Here is a 20256-nt window from a genome sequence, read left to right on the forward strand (position 1 = left end):
TATTTAAGCAAACTCCGATGGCTGAGGTTGTTTCCAACATTTTCCCATGATAAAGAAAGCGTGAAAAATTGGGCACCTTTATTCTGTAATACTGAGGAGGAAAGGATGTTGGTTCTTACCCTGCAGTGCTCAGGGCTTCACTCCTGGCTTGTGCTCAGTATCAAACCCAGGCCAACTGCATGCAATATAAGTGCTTTGCCTGCTCTACTTTCCCTCTGGCTCACCTATATTTACTTTATTTTTCATGTTTTCTCCTTAAAATCCAACAGATCTCAGTATATTTTTATGAGTTTTGATATAAAAAATAATTCACCGTCTATCAGGATTCATAATGTTTTTTGGAAATATGTCACTGCCAATTTAATAATATGCTTGCAACTAACGTGTATTACTATGAAAAATTAGGTATAAAAATTCATGTACTCATAGTGCCATGTGGCAAGCTTGATAAACTTATCAAGTATTTGGAATTTGCTTATCTTTTTATGCCAAGAACAAAAGAAGCTCCAAAAGAAGTGCTCATAGGGTATAATCTCTGGTGTTCCTGGTGCTCTCCAGAGGGCCAGCTGGGGCCTTGGCTGGCCACTGGGAATCCCAGAAAGTTTTCCTTTGCTTGCTAGGCCTACATTCCCAGAAATGAGGGGGTCACCACACTACAAATTCACTATCTGAACAGTGCTTCGCAAAGTGTTTCTACAGCAAGCTGCTTTCATTTTAATGCTGAAAACTTAAGTAAAGTTAAGTTTGGTACAAGTCACTTTGAGAGAAGAGAACTAAGAAAAATTAAGATTCTAGATAAGCAGGCTGGTGGAGAGTCAAGACAAAGGAGAGGTGCTTAAGCAGATGGGTAATCAAGGACCTTGATGTGCTACAGACAATGGTTTCCAGGGGCTGGAAGGGACAGTACAGTGGGCAGGGTGCTTGCAATGCACACAGCAGATGAGTCGATGAGTCATCCAGGAGTAGTCGGTGGCCTACCAATCCGAGTAGTTAAAATTCTCATGATACCCAACAACGCTCTTCATGGGTGGTTGTGCAACAGCTATGGGGTAGTCACTGGGGAAATCTGACAGATGGGCAGATGCACAGCAATCTAGGGCCATGCATATTATGGGGTCTGGGACCTCGCAAAACCGAGGGAAGCCATAATCTTTAGGAAAATGTCTCTTGGCATGAGAAAACTTCACTTGATTCTCTCCAGGTGGTTCTCAACATTTCTGCTGATTAGGGCAAGGGGCAATTCCCTTTATTCTTTGCTGGGGAGACATCTACTCCAAGCCAGGAATTTTAAAACTGGCAGTTCCTACTTTTCTGGTGGAGAAAAAAAATCACCTCGCAGTAAGAGTGCCACCTTGTGGCCAAACATGAAAGTGTCACGAGGAAATACAGCTGAAACAGAGAGGCTGTACTTGCATAAACCCGGTGTGGCTGCTAATAGCTCAGTACCCTGTATCATTTATACATTTGTCGGGGGGAGGAGAGTTCTACATTGTATATGGAATATACATATTCCATCCAATATGTTCAAAATTAAGTAATCGCGCCTCCTGACTTTAAACAGAACCTACCTGCTGGTGAAACCTGAGAGCACCTATCAAATCACGGGAATTTCCTTTTCGTGGCAGAACTCCTCACAGTTGAGCAAATCACGGGAATTTGCTTCCCCTGGCAGAAATCGTCGGAGCAGAGCATGAGACGTTTCTTTGTGCATTCACTAGAAATCCCGAACGACAGCTACACCACTAACGTCTGCTCCCTAGCTGCCAGCTGACTGTTGGGTGCACAGGGAATCAGCTACAAGGTCTTTGCATGGAATGTCATGGGACACTGGCTCCGTCCACTGGCTCAGGCTTGGGGTGGATGTACAGAGCAGAGCCCTGTGCTGCTGCTGGGTTCACAGCATACAAGGGAACTTGAGTACAACCTGCAGAGACAGGCTGGTACCCACCCCCCATCTCTCATGGAGGGCCACATGGGCAAAGCAGAGAGCAAGGGAGAACAAAGGGAAGCTCCCCAGAACAGGTCAGAGATGATAAGCAGAGCCACAGTGGCAGGAGAGCATGAGGGGGGACTCCGCCCAAGGAAAGTGTGCCCTCACTGAGAAGGAACCAGGAGTGCAGAGGGACCTGGCCCCGGAAACTGTGGGGGAGGTCCCAGCCCTTCCTGATTCAGGTGGGCAGCAAGCGGGGGGACTGAGCCAACCTCTTCAGTATACCCCATTCTGCTCAATGCACCCTCCAGACTGCAGGAATATGCTTTCCAACACACACACACACACACACACACACACACACACACACACACACACAAGAAATACAAACAGGACCATTAAAGACACCAGAAACACCAGGGGTGGGAGGTCCAACTGTTCAGCAAGGCTCAGGATGCTGTTTCTTCAGAAACTGAAGTTTCTGCTCTTGGTCACTTCTCTGTTTGCTTCACTCCAGGTCTAGTGCCCTGGCCCCATTTATATATATTTATATATATTTATTTATATTTCCACCTTTGGACTCCTGAGACTATCCTAAGAGTCCTCAGGGGCACATGGCCCCTTGCGTGGGGAGGTGGTTCAGAAAGGCTGTGGCTGAACCCACTCTGGGGCACTCAGATCTCTGTCCCTGGGAACCTAATGTTCTCTACTACTCTGTTCATTGGTTTCCTCATTGGTAAAATAAGATTAGTGCTAATAGGACTTACTTGAGAAAATTAAATCATACAAGTTAAAACAGTGCCTGGTATCCAATTGTTGCAAGGAGGCAGCCATCTGATTCAGTCAAAATAGTAAACACAAATACTATTTTGACTGAATCAGGTGAACAAGCAATGCCATTTCATTATAAAGAAAATATTGCATAAGCACATCATAACAGAAGTACAATATAATTTAGTTAACCCGTTTTCTATTGCTCTATACTTAAGTTTTACCTCGTCTATATTTTAATCAGTGTTGTTGTGTAGTAATTAAAAAACTAATTAAGTTCTAGGATGGCCTTAAAACAGAATACTATGCCACCATTACAAAATAAGGCAGCTACATTAGTATAGAAAATCTATCTATGAAGAGGAAACAATGCCCATGATATACTAGACCAAATATACTACCATCTAAAATTAAAAAAAAAAAACTCACGTGAGGCCAGGATTCTGGCACATGTAGTACAAGGTGTGAGGACCCGGATTTCATCCCACAGTGGTACATGTCCGTTATCACCCCCTCTACCACCACAAGCAATAAATGGCACAATTCTAGTAGGACCGGCACTGCTGGGTATGGCTCCCCACAACTATAAGATAAATACAAAGGGGCTGGAGATATAAATGCAGCAGGTGAGACACTTGTCTTGTGTGTGGCCAGCCTGGGGCCTATCCCTGGTACCACATATGGCTCCCCGAACACTGTGAGGAACGATCGCTGAGCTCAGAGTCAGGAGCAAGCCCTGAGCACAGCCAGGGTGTGGCCGCCAAAACCAAAATAAAATTAAAATTAAAACATACACAAACAAATATGGAGGCACGTATGCAGAGTGTTATGTACATAGCTACATACCAGGCTAGTTAAAAACTTTCTTTTAGGCAAAGGAATATGGGTATTTGGGAGGATGCTGATATTACTGCAAAATACTTTTATTTGGAGGATGCTGACATTATTGCAAAATACTTTCATTTATTTATTTATTTCGTAGTTTAGCAATGCAGTTTGATGTATAGCTCCTTTGCTAAATTTTCTTCCATCTGTTCTTTCCATCTGAACACAAGGTCCTTCCCGGTCTGCCCGGTGGGCAAGCACGACAGCATCAACTCTCAGGCCCCTCCTTCCCGCTGCTCATGTGCTTCCTTCACACTTCCCGGGCTTGCTTGCTCCTAGACAGAAGGCCAGCAGCCACCCCCCCGCCCCCCCGGAACAGCTGTCTTCATCCTCTCTGCTTAACTTCCTGCATCTGGCCTTCTGCACAAAGCTGAGCTGCTCCTTGGTGGCCCCGCCAATTCTCCCACCCCTGCTCCCTCCAGCATCTTCCTCAGGGCTTGACAGAGGCCTGGTTCTGAGGCAAACAGCGGGGAGGAAGAACTAACCCTCAAGAGTTAGTCAAGGTCAGTGGGGACACAATCGTGGCAAACCAGCTTAACCTGCCTGGTATCTGCTCTTGGAGTCTTCTTTGCCACTGAGGGCAAGCAGAAAACTCAAGACCAGAATGGATTTTTCTCTCCCTGGTAAAAGGTAAGTGGCCCAAGCAGCCGTGTGGTTCCGTCTTCCATGATTCCTATGATGGATACTGCTTATGAGATGTGGTATTTCGATCATGGCAAATACCTGTCTAGAAAACCCAAGGCAAAGAAATTCCCTGAGCAATGAAACCAACCCTAATATTGCTACCAATAGGCTTCCCAAGCAAGGAAAGACATAATGCACGGATGAAACAGCTTCATCTATCTTTACTATTTAAAGCACTATCAATGGAGCACTCTGATAACTTCAGCCAACAGCATTCCTCATGGCAAACCTGTGCCTGAGAGTTAGTTCACAAACTCAAGCCAAAGGTCCATGTTTGAGGCCAGAAGCAATGCCCTGTACCCTTATACATCGAGGTACCCCTTTAGCCTACTGGTCGGAGGTTAGAATCAGTTGAACACTGAGGCACAGACCAGTAGTCCAAGATATTTACTGTTATAAATCTATTATTAAATAGCCATAACCTTTTGAAGAAGACCTGTGTTGGGAAAATCCTTTCCATCTTGAGATACACAAACCCTCTGAGAGATCCTTTCCCCAGGATGGCCTGGAAGTAGAGTTGGTTGGTTTTGACCTTCTACCAAAAGTCCTCAGAAGTTATCTGGCCCTTCCATGAAAACATTTCCCTAAACATCTCTTATCCTCTGGCAATCTTCAGCATCTCAGTGTTTCAATTCTAAGAAAGCAAGCAAGTGAGGCGGCGAATGCCAGTCACACTTACAGGGGTCTGGAAGCAACAGAAAAGCTGGGTGAGGAAGGGGTGGTTGCGGGCCAATGAGAGGATCCTTTTCTCTGTCATCGTGCACTCCACATCATCATCCTGCAGGATCACATCCTTCTTTAGCACCTTCACGGCATAGAGGTCTCCTGTTTCCTTTATCCTGGCAAGCATCACCTGCGGGAAAGCCGAACGAAGGAGAACAGGCATGAGAATTCCTGGGGTGCTGAGGGTAGGCACACATCGAGCGGGGCAGAAAGGAAAACAGGCCTGCGGGAAATCTGAGGGTGTGAACATACACGCAGGTGCAAACAACATACATGCAACATGCTTCCTGCAACCACAGCGTGGAAGTCAGGGCTCACCTTCCCGAAGCTCCCCTTCCCCAACACTCGGATGAACTCAAAGTTGTCGATCCCAAGTCGATTAGAAGAATTCCCACCAACCCCATTTCCTTCTTTGGTGCTGTCTTTCCCCTGACGTCTTAGTGTCGATCTGGAAACAAGCTTCTGCGAAGAAGAAGGAGAAAGTAAAGATCAGAAGGGGCAGTGTAGGTGCCAAGTACTTCTGGATGGAGCAAACCGTACCTGCGGCTTGACCCTCCCGACAGGCCTCACCTGCGACCTCCTTACAGCACTTGAAAAAAGAGTGATTCAGCATGATTCAGGGTTCTGCCACTCAAAACGACTTCAGTTCCAGCTCTGATCTGTGCCTGTGGTACCTGGGAAAGGGCCCTTTCTAAAGTACAGCTAAGCCACCAAATTTCAGTTTGTGTTTCTTCGGGACATACACAAAAGCAAAAGCCTGTGCCTGGGTTTTTCCCCCAGAGGCTGTCTAGGAGATGGTCAGATTCCAAGGGCGCCACCTAGTGTCCACTTCCAAAAAGAGCCGTTTTCACCTTGGCTCAGATTAGCACCACATACCAAGAAGAGCATAAAGGAAGTGACAGTTAATACAGTTAATTTTGAATTATGTAAGAAATATTAAGGTAAAGGTAAGGTAAAGGCCCTCCCGTTGATCGTCGATTTGCTCGAGCGGGCCCAGTAACGTCTCCATTGGAGACTTTGTTGTTACTGTGCCTGGCATATCGAAATATTAAAAAAATGTAAAATTTTAAATAATGAACTTAGGCATAAAGGATAATATTTAAAATATCTCTAGGGCCTGGGAAGTAGTACATTGTTTAGGCTCACGCCTCCCATGGCTTGACTCAGCACAGGTGCAACTCTGAGGATGTGCTGCCACTCAAGCCCTGCGGTGCCAGGACCACCCCGAAATTGGAGGCCTCTAGGGCTACACTCGACAGTACCTGGGGGACCATATGACACTGGGAATCAATTCTGAGGTGGGAAGATGGTAGGCATATGCCATAATCACTGTACAGACTAACTCCTGAACCTGGAAGCACTCCCCTCCCCACCCACCCCTGCCCTGCCAAGATGTTTTTTATTGAATCACTGTGAGAGAGACCCTTACAAAGCTGTTCATGATTAGGTTTTGGTCATACCTTATTTATTTTATTTTTATTTATTTATTTATTTATTTGGATTTTTGGGTCACACCCGGTGATGCTCAGGGCTTACTCCTGGCTCTGCACTCAGGAATTACTCCTGGCAGTGCTCAGGGGACCATATGGGATGCTGGAATTCGAACCTGGGTCAGCCGCATACAAGGCAAACGCCCTACCCACTGTGATTTTGCTCCAGCCCCCGGTCATACCGTATTCTAACACCCATCCCTCCCTCCACCAGTGTACATTTTCCAGCACCAGTGTGCCCAGTTTCCTTCCCATCACACCTCCCACAGTCTGCCTCTATGGCAGGTGTTCTCTCTCTCTCTCTCTCTCTCTCTCTCTCTCTCTCTCTCTCTCTCTCTCTCTCTCTCCACCCCTCCCCCTGCCTTTTTGGGCATTGAGGTTTGCAATGCAGATAAAAAAAAAAGATTGTCGTGTATATCCTTTTACCTACTTTTAACACTCAGTTCTTGTCCAGCGTGATCATTTCCAACTATTATTGTCATACTGGTCCCTTCTCTACCTTACCTACCCTCCACATCCCACACACAATTGTGGTAGATTCCAACTACTGACCAGTCCTCCTAGCCCTTTTTTTCCCTAGGCTTGGATATTAGTCTTCTACTATGCATTTTTATACCACAAATGAAATGTAATCATTCTTTATCTGTCCATATCCTTCTGACTCATTTCACTCAATGTGATACTCTCCATGTCCATTCATTTATAAGCAAATTTCATGACTTCATCTTTTCCTAACAGCTGCATAGTGTTCCATTATGTAGATGTGCCATAGTTCTTTATCCATTCGTCTATTTTCAGGCATTCAGGTTGTTTCTAGATTCTGGCTACTGTGAACAGTGCTGCAGTGAACATAGGGGTGCAGATGGTGTTTCTGCTGTGTATTTTTGGGCTCCAGGGTATTTTCCCAGAAGTGATATTGCTGTGTGAAATGGAAGCTCAATTTCTAGTTTTTTGAGGAATGTCCAGATTGTTTTCGAAATAAGGGTGGACCAGTCAGCATTCCCACCAACAGCAGAAGCACTTTCTTAAGAAATCTTTCTGGGAAAGGAATGATCTGAGCCACAGTGCGAATTCTGAAGATTAAGACTCCTAGACAACCTCTCCATCTAGAATGGTTGATCATCGGCACAACATAAGTTCCAGTTTTCCCCCAACCACACCAGATTACCCACCCCTACCATGCCTCAGAAATCCCACCACCACCACTGTGGTATTAACAGCTTGTCTCCCCACAAAACAGATCTGAAGCACTCTGCAATGCCTTCCCCAAATCAAGAAATAAAGATTCACAGAGGCCAGAGAGAGTGCTCAGGGGATACAGGAATACCGAAGATATGCACCAGGCCCTGAGTTCGAGCTCAGTACCACATTGCACCCTGAGCACACAGGGGTGGCGCTGGCAACTGCCGGTACTGCCAGTCCCAAGCAGAACTGCACTGCTGGCGTCTAGCACTGAACCATCCAGTCTAGTTGGCTGGGTGCTGTTGGGAGTGGCCACAGAGCCCCCACAACACTGCTTGGGGAGCCCCCTGCCCCCCCACAACCACTCCAAACAACAGACAACAAAAGAAATACTAAAGCAATTATAAGACCCTGCTCTACTAGGCAGATGTTTTTCAATAAAAAAAAAATGGGGGTGGTAAGCTCTGAGCTTCTCTAGATTATCAAGAAACTGATAGTAACAGTGCTTCCCTTCTGTTATCTGACTATGAAGTCTAGAATTTTCCTGATCTCAACATCTAGCTACAGCTTTGGGAACTCACAGCAGGGCTGAGGCTCTTTCCTGCCCATTGGTAGACCCTGGCTGGGACAGTGGCAAGAGGACGTGGGCTGGAGCGGTGGCTGAGGGTCTAAGATGAGAGCCAGGGGCAGTCACTCAGGGAGCAGCACTGGGCAAAACAGGTCCAGGGCAATGGCACAACCCCACCCTCTCCTGAGAACAAGAGGAAGGAACTCCTGTCTGTCCTTGAACTTGAGAGATAAATTCACAATCCATAAACAAAAGACTGTAGAACAGCTGAACTACAGGATTGCATAGAACCTTAGGGATCAAGTTCAATTCCTTTGGGACACAGGATCCCCAACCCACTGTGACTGGTCTGGTCATGTGCACTTCCAGGGGCCCCAACTACGGGAAAAGTCCAGCCCTGGACTCCAGAGTTTCACCAGACCACATGGACAGAAAAACGATTTTCCAAAATCCCCCTTCTGCTTCTGGCTGCACATCTGCATGCTTGCTATTCTTTTTGTCATATAACCGGGTGAGGATTCAGTTTCCTAAAAATGCAATGAGCCTGGGCCAGAGAGAGGGTTCAGAGGGCTGAAGTACAGGCAGACAGGTTCCATCCCAGTATTGCAGGGTCCAATGAGCACCACTGGGAGTGACGCCCGAGCAAGGAGCTAAAAGTAGCCCCTGAGCACCGCCACTGTGGCCAACCATTCCCCGTCCCTCCTAAGAAAGAAGAAAAACAAGAACGTTTAGGGGAAAAAAAAAGAAAAGAAAGACAACACATCTGTTTATTGTGTATGCTGAGATTTGGAACTTTACTTATGCCACGTATGCCATCTGGGCTAGTCACATCTGAACGTCTACATTACAATATATGGAAAAAGCAGAAATTCTCACCGAAGTCGGAGAAATATTTCCGGGTTGAAGACCCATGCCCGCTAGCGTCTTGGCCAGCTCCACCGCATTTACTCCACAGTTTGGGGCCACATTTGCCTGGCAGCGAATGTGCACATTCATCTTACAAACTGCAGGAAGAGAAGGAACCCAGTCAACATGTGCTGCTGAAGAAAACTTCCATTATCTGAAAGATTTTGACAGCGACGGTACAGCCTGAACAATGCCTCCTTCTCAGAAAATCTAACCTGTACTCATAACAAGCCCTGGCATTTTTTTCTCTCTGTTTTGTGCAGAAGCAGAGAGCCTGGCATCTTGGAGAGGAATGCATTCCAATACCCTTTCCCCGCCATGCTGAATGAAGGGAAGGCATTCATCTGAAATACCTGTGAGAGTCATCACTGAATGAACAGTGCGGTTCAATGTAGTGACCATAATGTTCATCTCAGGGCCAGCACTGTCTATTAAAGACAAGAGCGCATGCGTCTCACCTGTGAGGGGCTCTCAGCTTCATCCCTGGCATCACAGGTACCTTCTACACCAGTAGGGCTCCAAAGAGTCCACAACAAGCATTTTCTTTCTTCTTCTTCTTCTTTATTTATTTATTTTTTTTGGTCTTTGGGCCATACCCTTTGGTGCTCAGGTAACTCATGGCTCTTTGCTTGGGGATTATACCTGGCTGTGCTTAGAGCACCAAATAGGATGCTAGGGTTCAAATCCAGTCCCACTGCGTGCAAAGCAAGTACCCTACCTCTGTACTATTGCTCCGGCCCCCGTGAGCATTTCTAGGTAAAGCACACTCCAGCAGCACCATTGGTACCTTTTCGAGAAGGAGTCCCATATTTGAAAAAAAATAATAGGAATTGAAGAAACAGACCTTTCTTCAAGAAAAATGTACTCTTTTCCTCTCTATCCCCTGATAAGGCAGCAGTCTATAAGCCACATATGGACCACTGCTCAGACAGACTAGAAATGGGGTTTCTGAGACAAAAACCTCAAGTAAAGCCTTTTTGTCTTTTTCTTTTCTTCTTTTCTTTTTTTTCTTTCTTTCTTTCCTTTTTTTTTTTTTAAACTGTTGTGGCTGGGCAGCCCTCACAGCACTGAGCACAGCATCCTGTGTGGCTGTGGTTCTCATGTTTGCAGCCTGTGGTTCTAACTGTTTCATGATGGAAAAAATAAAGCAACTATTTTAAAGGTCAAAGTAAAAGGCAGTCGGGAGCCAGCTAAGTTCCGGGTGCACAGGAAGCCAACTTGGGGCGATGAAAGGTCTGAGGTATTTAATCAACAGAAAGAAAATATCTGATCATTTCTTGATGGGGGCCCCTGCTGATAGAGACTGGGCTCGAGCAGGGAGCAAGCAACAAGTTTCTGGGCCAACTCATCTTCAGAAGCATGGAGAGACCTAGTTTTGAGGCTCTTTGAAAGTGTGGATTGAGAGCACCCTCTTGTATCACGATAGCCAATTAAGTAGAGAGCTCTGGAAGGTTCTCATGCAAGGGAGGGGCCCTGAGGCTTAAGTGTCATCAGCTTCATGGGAAATTCATCTCTCTCAGAAATACCAGTGAGGAGACAGTGCGTACGGTGACTTTTCAGAAGCAACCCATGACCATACAAGCCAAACACACGTGCTTGGATCAAGAGCAACGCAGATGAATGCTGCGCTCTGCGTGCCAGCAACTGCACAGCAGCTGAAAGCATCTGGGAAGCCAAGAGACAACCATGATGGAGCAGCATCTGAACCAAACAGCCTGGGAGCTGGCTGGGCTTGGGGGTCGGGAAGGGAGAGTGAGTGGAGATCTAGGGAGAGGAGAGGACTACCCTTTCTTATAGACAAGTGGCCAGTCTGTTCTGTTGGCAGAATCCAAACCGGTAAGTTCAGGCAGTCCCTGGAGGTTGGACAGCTTCCTGATAGCAGCTACACATCATTCTTGGAGACTGGGAACATGTCAATGGCCTCAAGGTTCAATTTCACATAAGTTTCGGCAAGGGACCACCCCAAAGTCAGATTCTCACTGTAGTGGAATATGACTCAAAGTCAACAGATCCCAACTCCTAACAGGAGAGGGAGCAGCCCTTCACTAGTCCCTTCATTAAGGCAAAAATACCAGTTGGGATCCCTGGGCACAACCAGTGAAGTGTAAGACCATGAGCGAAGCTTAAGCCTCCTCCACTCCACCTAGCCCCCAGACTCACCATCTTGAGTCAACAAGCCCAGGGGAGCTTCCCTTCTTCCCTCCTTCCCTCCCCCCCTCCCTTCCTCCCTCCCTCCCTCCCTTCCGTGTTACACAGCCCTACTCTCCTCTTGACATTATTTAAATCAGAACCCGAACCTGTACGGCCTCACCTCTTCACCTCTTCCACTAAGCAGGATTCATGTTTTTCCCCCTCTTCTTCAAATTACTATTAAAATACAAAATGACTAGCCTCTGCTGGCACGAGACAGGTAATGGTCTGCTAGGTGGCTTAAATACTTAAACAACTGACTTATTTCGAGTAAGCTATCTACCCAAAGGGTAGAACATACAGCTTGTATCTAAGGCCCTGGATCCATCCTCAGCAACTCCCACCCCCAAAATATCAGTATTGTTGGAATATTGGATTTGTGTTTAAAAGACAAAAAAAAAACAGAAAATCTGAAAATGAACAAAAACAAGGTAATTAAGAAAGTAGAAAAAAATGGTAACAACTGGTTTTTATAGTTTGGAAATCAGGTATACTTTTTGTTTGTTTGGGGTCACACCCAGTTGTGTTCAGGTCTGACTCCTGGATCTGTGCTCAGGGAGTCACTCTGGCCTGCTCAAGGGACCAAATGGGATGCTGGGGATTGAACTCAAGTGGGTCGCATGCAAGGCCAAGTGCCCTACCTGCTGTACTATTGCTCCAACCCCTCTACTTTTCTTTGTGCCTAACAAGGAACTCCATACAAGACTATGATGTCATTTCACAGAATGAGACCCTGGAGCTAAAGCATGCTAAGGGCTTGCTGTACAGGCTCACGGGAAGTGGGTGTCCAGCCCCCCCAGCACCTCACTTTTACACTGAAGTCCCTGCCGCATGATGCCCCACAGCAGGGAGCCACAATGATCGCAAAACGTTGGCACTTTGTAGTTGTGGGTGTTGAACTTGTGTGGAATATTGATTCCAAACCTCTGTTCAGCAAGCTGTGGGGGAAGAAGAGAAAGCAAGTCGTGAGCTGACGTTTCAGACCAATATCTTTTTCTCAAATTAACAGCAGCCCACCACGCGCAAAGTGCTTATACACTGTGTTCTGTGATTTGGTGAGTGGCAGGGGCTGCCCACCCAGCTCACTATGCTTTCAAAGGAACAGAAAGGATGGGGACGGGAGGTGCGCACTCTGCCATTTGGGCAGGAATGCAGAAATAAAAACATCTCATGCCTATTTCTCTTCCTGCCAACTCCCTTACTCAACTCCCTCACACCTTAAAATTTCCTAGAACTTTTTTTTTCTTTTTGAATCACAACCAGCGATGCTCAAAGGTTACTCCTGGCTCTGCACTCAAGAATTATTCCTAATGGTGCTCAGGGGACTATATGGGATGCTGGGGATCGAGCCCAGGTTGGCTGCATGCAAGGCAAATGTCCTACCTGCTATACTATCGCTTTGGTCTCTCCTAGAACTTTTTAACTTCAGGATTAAACAGGTTTTTAATAGACTCTATACATTTACAATTACCACCAGCTCAGCGAGAAATTATGGCACAAAGGAGGAAAAAAGGAAAAAAAAAAGGTAGCACCCAGAGGGCATCACATTTCAGAATGACATTCAAGTGGCTCTGGGACTCAGCCAGCTTGTCTTTGCATTCAACAGTTGTAAGCTAAGGTCCTGCTGAACTCTACAGTACTGTTACCAGGAAACAATGAGATTAGGCATCAGCTCTGTAACCCTGGGTTTCACCCTCTTACACCCAGACTGTCCCCTATCACCTACAGTGGACAGTCACTGACAGTTTAGATGCAATAACTTTGTCAAAGACTTGCAGGATATTTTCGCAGGCTGAGACCAGTCTGTAGGTGGGGGGGGAGGGGAGGGTCAGGGGGAACCATTGTTCTAGAGTCCACATTACAGCGTGAAGCAGCCACTGGTCACACAAGAGAGGAGTAGGGTATTTGTCACTTTTCCTGAAACCTTTCTGGCCTTTCTCATCAAAGTGGTAGCTCAGAATCTCTGGGAACTTTGTAGCAAGTCTGTTACCTGTGAGTTATTGAGCATCTGTGAATCCAAGGCTGTGAGCAAACTACCCCTGCTTTCTTCTTCCAGAACCCAGAAAGCATCCTCATCCCAGTGCACACACTGCAAGTGGTGAGAGTGGGATCCAAACATATATGAGCAGATACAGAGTCTCCCAGAAATTTCTTTCACTTTTTTCCACAATGGAAGTTTTATTTTTTGGCTCTTGGGCCACACTCAGTGGTACTCAGGGATCACTCCCGGTGGAGGATCACTCCTCACTCCTGCTCAGGGGATCATATGGGTTGCTGGTGACTGGAGCTGAGTCAGTCACACACAAGGCGAAAGTCCTACCCAGTGCACACTTTTTGCCATTTGGGCAGGAATACTATCAATCCAGCCCCTGTCTCTGAGATTTCTTAAAAGGCAAGAGAGTCAACTGTCACCTTACTTAGAAATCAGAACTGACAGTGAGCGACATAAGTGCCACAGCAATTTTATCTAGTCTAGCCCTAACAAAAATTGTGTGAGGAAAGTACAGTAGTGTACTAAGATTCAGGCTGAGAGATGTGTTGGGCCTTTCCTGAGCTCAAGAAGCTGCTATCAAGGAGTCTGACTGAGGTAAGCACAGAGCCCCTTCACTCCTCCAAAACTCTGATCCCTAGCTCAGGAAACATGGAATCATCCTTTAAAAAGCATGTTGTTCAAACACAAAAATACAAAGGCCACAATATAATACGGGGGATACAATTTAGTTCTAAAACCACCATCAGCTTCAAGGTGTAGGAGGGAAGAGAGAAGGGGAGAGAAGATAGGGCAGAAAGAAAGAGAAAGAGGATGAGAACAGGCATTAAATCAGCAAACTTCGATCCTCTTACCTTTGAATCCACTTTATTAATATTGTTTTGGCAAGTACAGGCTGTAACAATCAGATGGTGGCAGCGCTTATGGACAACACAGGTGCACACTAGGAAATCAAATCCAGCGATTACACATTGATTAGAGGCTCCCAAGACATTTAGTTTCCAATAGAGTCAGTATGCCAGAATCATGGCAGAACCTGACTGAAATATTTGGTCCACATGATGGCAACCTATGCTAACATCTTTCCTATGTTCTTCTGTGTTTTTTTTTTTTCAAATGATGTTATTTCTTTATTTTGACAAGAAGCTTTAGCACAGAGCGACATCCTCAGGTTCCCTTGCGAGATTCTTTATCATGATCCTAACCCATGTTCAAACTGTATGGAACCAATTCCTGAGCCTACTCCATCCTTCCTGCCTTTCCTCATCACTGCGGCCACCTCCAGAGGGATCGTGTCACAGGAGGATTCTAGTCACTTCTGGTCCATGACTTTCAATGGTGCCTCACTGAGATGCAATTTCCCAGCCAGGTTTCTGGCCCTCCAGAGCCTACCCTGTCAGTTGGTTTTTTCCTTATGGAAGCTCTTTGTCCCAATCAAAATGAGTCTAGTTGCCACTCCTGGAGCAAGACTTCACCCTCCTGACAATCTCTCTGTGTCCCTCTCAGTCCCGAGAATATCCTCTATGCCTAACACTTAAATCTTAATTTTAGCAGAAAAAACAACCAAAGAAAAGTATCTTGCATGCAAATGCACTCTCTCTAGCTGTCCTTCTGGACCGAACTGCTCTCTCCATTCTGGATCTCTTGCGCCCTTGGGTCTACCACCCCCATTTCAAATCTTCTGCTTATAGACAAGACTTGTAATGCCCTCAGTGTAGTGTCCTCAGAATTCCAGCCAGCAGCATGATGCTTGAACAATAAAGGCATTCATTAAATACTTGAAGAATGACTCAATCATTTGAATATTTAGAGCTTTCTGAATAACTTTTTTCATTTTCCTTCTAGATAACTGATATAGCAAAGTGCTAACTTTGCCTTTAAAGGATTAACATGTGCAGTGAAACTGTATGAAAATATTCATAACTATACTATTTTTCAAGATGTAGCAGCTTTTATAATTACGTACTCAAAGCCATAGGACACATCAGCAAATATAATAAGGTATTACTATACCTTCAAACAAATCTAGCTTTGACCAGATGGAACTTTTAAGAGTCCAAATTAGGAAGTGTTCAGAAAACTGATCTATCTGCACAGGAATATCCTCCACATGGGGGTGGGGGGGTGGGGGGGTGGGGGGTGGGGAAGTCCCTTACTCTAAACCACTTGAGTCTTTACTCAACTACAGGTTTGTCACTTTTATCTATTTTTATCAAAGGATAAGCTTATTTAATGGATTTTCTCTATTGTTTTCCTAATTTCAAGTTTACAAATTCTACTCTAATAATTCTTTATTCTGCTTACCTTAAGTCTTAAAATTTCTATTTTCTAATTTCTGAGATGAAAACATTGAGCTCATTCTCATTTTTTGTATTGGGCCACACTCAGAGGTACTCCACACTCAGAGGTGCTCAGGAGTGAGCACCACTCCTGGTGATGCTCAGTGGACCATATGGGATGCTGGGGATGGAACTCCAGAGACCAGCCGCATGCAAGACAAGTGCCGTACCTGCTGTACTTTCTCTAGCACCCAAATCATTCTTATTTTATAACAGGTGTGTTTATTGCTATAAACTTGCCCCTGAATAATACTTTCACTGTACCCCACATGTTTTAATGAGATGTATTTTCATCTGGTTCAAAATACCTTTTGAGTCTTCTTTGCCCCATGGCTCTGCAGTGCTCCAAGGCCCAAGATCACCCACTGCTGTGCGGGGTCAGTGCCCTGGGCCCTGATAGATCCTTGCTTGGGCCAGCAATGCACCACCGCTCAGGCTGCTGAGGCTGGGAACTACAACGGGCTACAACGGGCTGTGCTCAGGTGTCATGCACTGCCAGAGATCCAAGTTGAGGCTTCTCACAGGCAGTGAAGGCCTTTGAACTATTTCCCTGGACCTTCTCAAAAATTCCAAGGTTTGTTTTATCATCTAGAATGTAATCTATGCTAGTAAACATGCTTTGTGAATTTGAGAAGAATGCATATTCTATTGCTCTTAGGTTTTATAAATATGAATTTGACCATGCCATGGATAATGCAGTTTAGGTTAACTCTGTCATTACTGCTTTTCTGCCTGCTGAGTATTAACAACTGCTAAGATATGGACATCTTGAACTATAATAGTAATTTGTCTGAATCTCCTTTTTCTCTCAATGTTTCTCTTATGCATATGGGAAAATATTTCTCAAAAGTTTTCTCAGTACTTACTCCTGTACTTTAATGCTCTCTTTAGAACACAGATTTAAGAGATTGTTACTTTTTTGAAAACTGTTTATTATTAAATATATTTTTTGTTTCTCTTTTTGGGTCACACCCAGAGATGCTCAGGGGTTACTCCTGGCTCTGCACTTAGGAATTACTCCTGGCAGTGCTGGGGGACCACACGGGATGCTGGGGATCGAACCTGGGTTGGCCACATGAAAGGCAAACGCCCTACCTGCTGTGCTATCACTCTGGCCCCCTTGTTTCTTTTTTTGAGCAACACAAAGTGTACTCAGGCATTCCTCTTTCAACACTCAGGAGTCGCTCTAGGTAACTCTCAGCAGAATATAAGGTGCAGGGATGAAACCCAGGCCTTCCACATGCAAAGTATACACTCAGCTCCTTGAACTCTCTCCAGCCTATAACGTTCTTCCTTACCCTGACAAGAATGTTGTTTGTTTTGTTTCTGAGGTCTGCTTTATTTTTAACCCTCTGTATCATATTGACATGGCAGGTTTCTCTCCAGCTAGGCATTTAGTTTCATTTTCTTTAGCAAGATATGGACAATTCAGAGTCTTCATTTCTCCTAACAAATCCTTTTTCCGGCTCCTTTACCAACAGGTGACCCACTGAAAATCAGCCCATTAAATATTCTGGCACTAGAAGCCACTGGGAAGAAATAACACACTTCATAAATCATTGTTTTGTTTTCTTTTGTTCGTTTGTTTGTTTTAGGGTTACCCAGTGGTGCTCAGAGTTTATTCCTGGCTAGGTTGCTCATAGATCACTCATGTGAGGACTCAGGGGGCCATTTGGAGTGCTAGCACCTTACCTGCTGTACTATTCCTCCAACCCCAATTATCTGTTTATTTTGGCCATTCTAGTAATGTTCATGGGTTACTCCTAATTCTGTGCTCAGAGGTTGTTCCCAGAGGTACTTAGAGGACCATGAAGTACCTGAGATACAAGCCCAGATCTCCTGCGAGCAAAGCATGTAATCTGGCCTATTAAGCTCTCTTTCTGGACCAACTATGTTTTTTGTTTGTTTGTTTGTTTTGCTTTTTGGGTGATACCCAGTGATGCACAGGGGTTACTTCCGGCTTTGCACTCAGGAATTCCTCCTGGTGGTGCTCAGGGGACCATATGGGATGCTGGGAATCGAACCCAGGTTGGCCGTGTGCAAGGCAAACGTCTTACCCACTGTACAATCGCTCCAGCCCTCCCCCCAACTATGTATTTTAACTTATAATTGTAATCTTCACTATAAAGGGCTTCTCAGTTTATCTTTGTATGCTTAAGATGGTGCAGATTAAGTATTTTTCTGCAGGTCATAGCCCTGGGATGGAAAGGATCCAAGCAAAAGGTAACACGAGTCTAAACTGTAAGGCTATGTTCTCACATGGGACTGAAAGAAATAACATGAGGTCAAATAGTGCAATCAGAGTGATTATTTGATTCTTTTCCCCCTAAATTTGAGAGCTCAGTAGAATTGTTCATTGTGTGTTAAAGTCAAAATTAGATTCGAGAGTACATCTTATTCTGTTCTTTGAAGGGAAATAATGTTTTGCTTTGCCTCCTCCAGAAGAGAAGGCAGGATTTCCTTATTTACACATAGATTCCACACTAGGTTACATAGCACTAGTTCAATCATATACAAGTATATGCTACCTGTTTAAACTGTATGATGGAGCTCAAGGCCATCATACAGGAGGCCCAAACAAGCCCAATCCAGAATGGCTAAAACGGATGAATAATAAAACTCTCTTTTCACTCCCATTAAAAAAAAATTTCAATGTAATTGTATCAGAACACACGTAAACAAGTTTCAGAATTGTGAAAATTAAAAAAAAATGTTTAAATTTGAACACTTTTTATTTTTTATCTTTTTAATCATAAAAGCAAGCTGGGAACCTGCTTTTATTTTTATGTAGGTCAACAGAAAATAGCCTGCTAAGACTGTGCTTCTTCCTCTGTACTGTCACAGGACCATAGAAACAAAATTTACTGTAGAGCCTCAAAGCACAGGCTCACAAACCAGCATTTCCGTGTTACTGCAGAAACAAAAATTTGAATTCAATTTTATTGGCACCACAGTTAGAAATTAAAATATTCTCTTGATGTGGTTTAAATGTAGTCAAAATTTAACCCATACTAAAGAACTGTAGTCAGGGGCTGGAGAGATAGTATAACGGGCAGAGCACTTGCCCTACATGAGGTTGACCCAAGTTTGATCCCCAGCATGGTTTGTAGAGCCTGCCTGGAGTAACCGCCAGGTGGCTCAAATGCTGTGTCCCACCCACCCCCAACAAAAAGAAGCGTTGTAATCAGATGGGAGGGGGTCTCATTTGAATTATATTAATGAAATATATCCTGTTTATTTTGGCATAATAATATCAGCATATGAACAAGATTAAACATAGTTTGGGTTGTTTTAGGGTTTTTGTTTTGTTTTGCTTGAGGTACCAAGAAAGAAACAGCACTTATTTTTTTCTTTTTTTTATAAATTGGACCCAGAACCTTACACATACAAGGCAAGTACTCTACTGCTGAGCAACATCCCCAGCCCCAAACACAGTTTTTAAATTTCTTCCTTACCTTGACATTGATAGCCTTGTTTCCCAAATACACCCCTGTACAAGAAAATTGAGAAAAAAAGTTGCCGTCAGTCAACTATTTTAGCAACAATGCTCTTATAATTACAGCGCTGGAGGAAAACAAGTTTTATCCTGCAGTTGGCTATGTAAAACACAGTTTCAGTGGAGGAGCAATGTGTACTTTATGAACGCTTGTTTGTTACTGTAAGACACAGAGGAAATGATCAGATATACTAGAACACTCCCAAGAGAAGTAAATAGGTGAGCCCCGGTGCTTCTCAAACAAACCCTCAGTTGTCCCTGTGACCGAGCCTCACTCCCACACTTGACTTCACATTCTCTCTCACAGGTATGTTTAATTGTGCTGAGTGCGGTAGCAGATACTCGTTCTGATGCAAACAAGTGAAGCTACCACAGCGCCTTCCCTGAGCTCCCTTCCCCCTCATCCTGCGCCCTGGAGTCCAAGGGGAGCAGAAGTGCACCCACAACATGTAAAGCATGCCCACAGCTTTGATCTCTGTCTCTCCCTAACACTCTGGTGGCGGGGTGAATATCTCAGAACCAAAATCACATTTTTCAAGGGCCCACAGTATCTGCTCGGTACTGAGCCACCTCATTGGATGCTCACAGAACCCTGTGAGGCAGCATCTGGGAGAGAAACACTGACTGAGCACTGGGCCACAGAGTCTGGGTATGACTTGGGGGAAAAGTGAGAACTTCTCTGGGCCACACTGTCAGCATCTAGACGGGAGAACAGAATCTCATCATGGGGCCACTGTGCGTAGTATACGGTGCCTGGCACTGCAAATGCTGTACAGAAGTTTCATATGTAAGCAAAATAAAAGGATGGTCTATAATGCTGCTGATGGGTTATATATATATAACATGTCTAAGTTCACACACATATATGTAACAACGGCATGTCTGTGTGTGCAAACATGTGCAAGCATGCATGTAAGTAACAAAGCTGACTGGGTGGGGTTAATGTTTCCTGAGTCACTGTCACTATCGATTTGCTCGAGCAGGCCCAGTAACGTCTCCATTGTGAGACTTTGTTGTTACTGTGTTTGGCATATCGAATACGTCACGGGGAGCTTGCCAGGCTCTGCCGAGCGGGCGAGATACTCTCAGTAGCTTGCCGGGC

At 44.9% G+C, this 20256-nt stretch overlaps 1 protein-coding gene across 1 annotated transcript in view; it reads right to left on the reverse strand.

The window, feature by feature from the left end:
- The window catches only part of PRKCH (protein kinase C eta), a 262663-nt gene that overhangs the window by 92873 nt on the left and 149534 nt on the right, over positions 1-20256 (reverse strand). The window contains exons 4-9 of the mRNA XM_056134123.1: positions 19114-19148; positions 14174-14262; positions 12138-12267; positions 9110-9237; positions 5312-5455; positions 4950-5123 (exon numbers count right to left, since the gene is read on the reverse strand). Of these exons, the coding sequence (XP_055990098.1) occupies positions 4950-5123; positions 5312-5455; positions 9110-9237; positions 12138-12267; positions 14174-14262; positions 19114-19148 (700 nt within the window). The remainder of the gene's footprint in view (positions 1-4949; positions 5124-5311; positions 5456-9109; positions 9238-12137; positions 12268-14173; positions 14263-19113; positions 19149-20256) is intronic.

The sequence above is a fragment of the Sorex fumeus genome, unplaced genomic scaffold (assembly GCF_029834395.1).
Source record: "Sorex fumeus unplaced genomic scaffold, SorFum_2.1 ptg000098l, whole genome shotgun sequence".
Taxonomy (NCBI): domain Eukaryota; kingdom Metazoa; phylum Chordata; class Mammalia; order Eulipotyphla; family Soricidae; genus Sorex; species Sorex fumeus.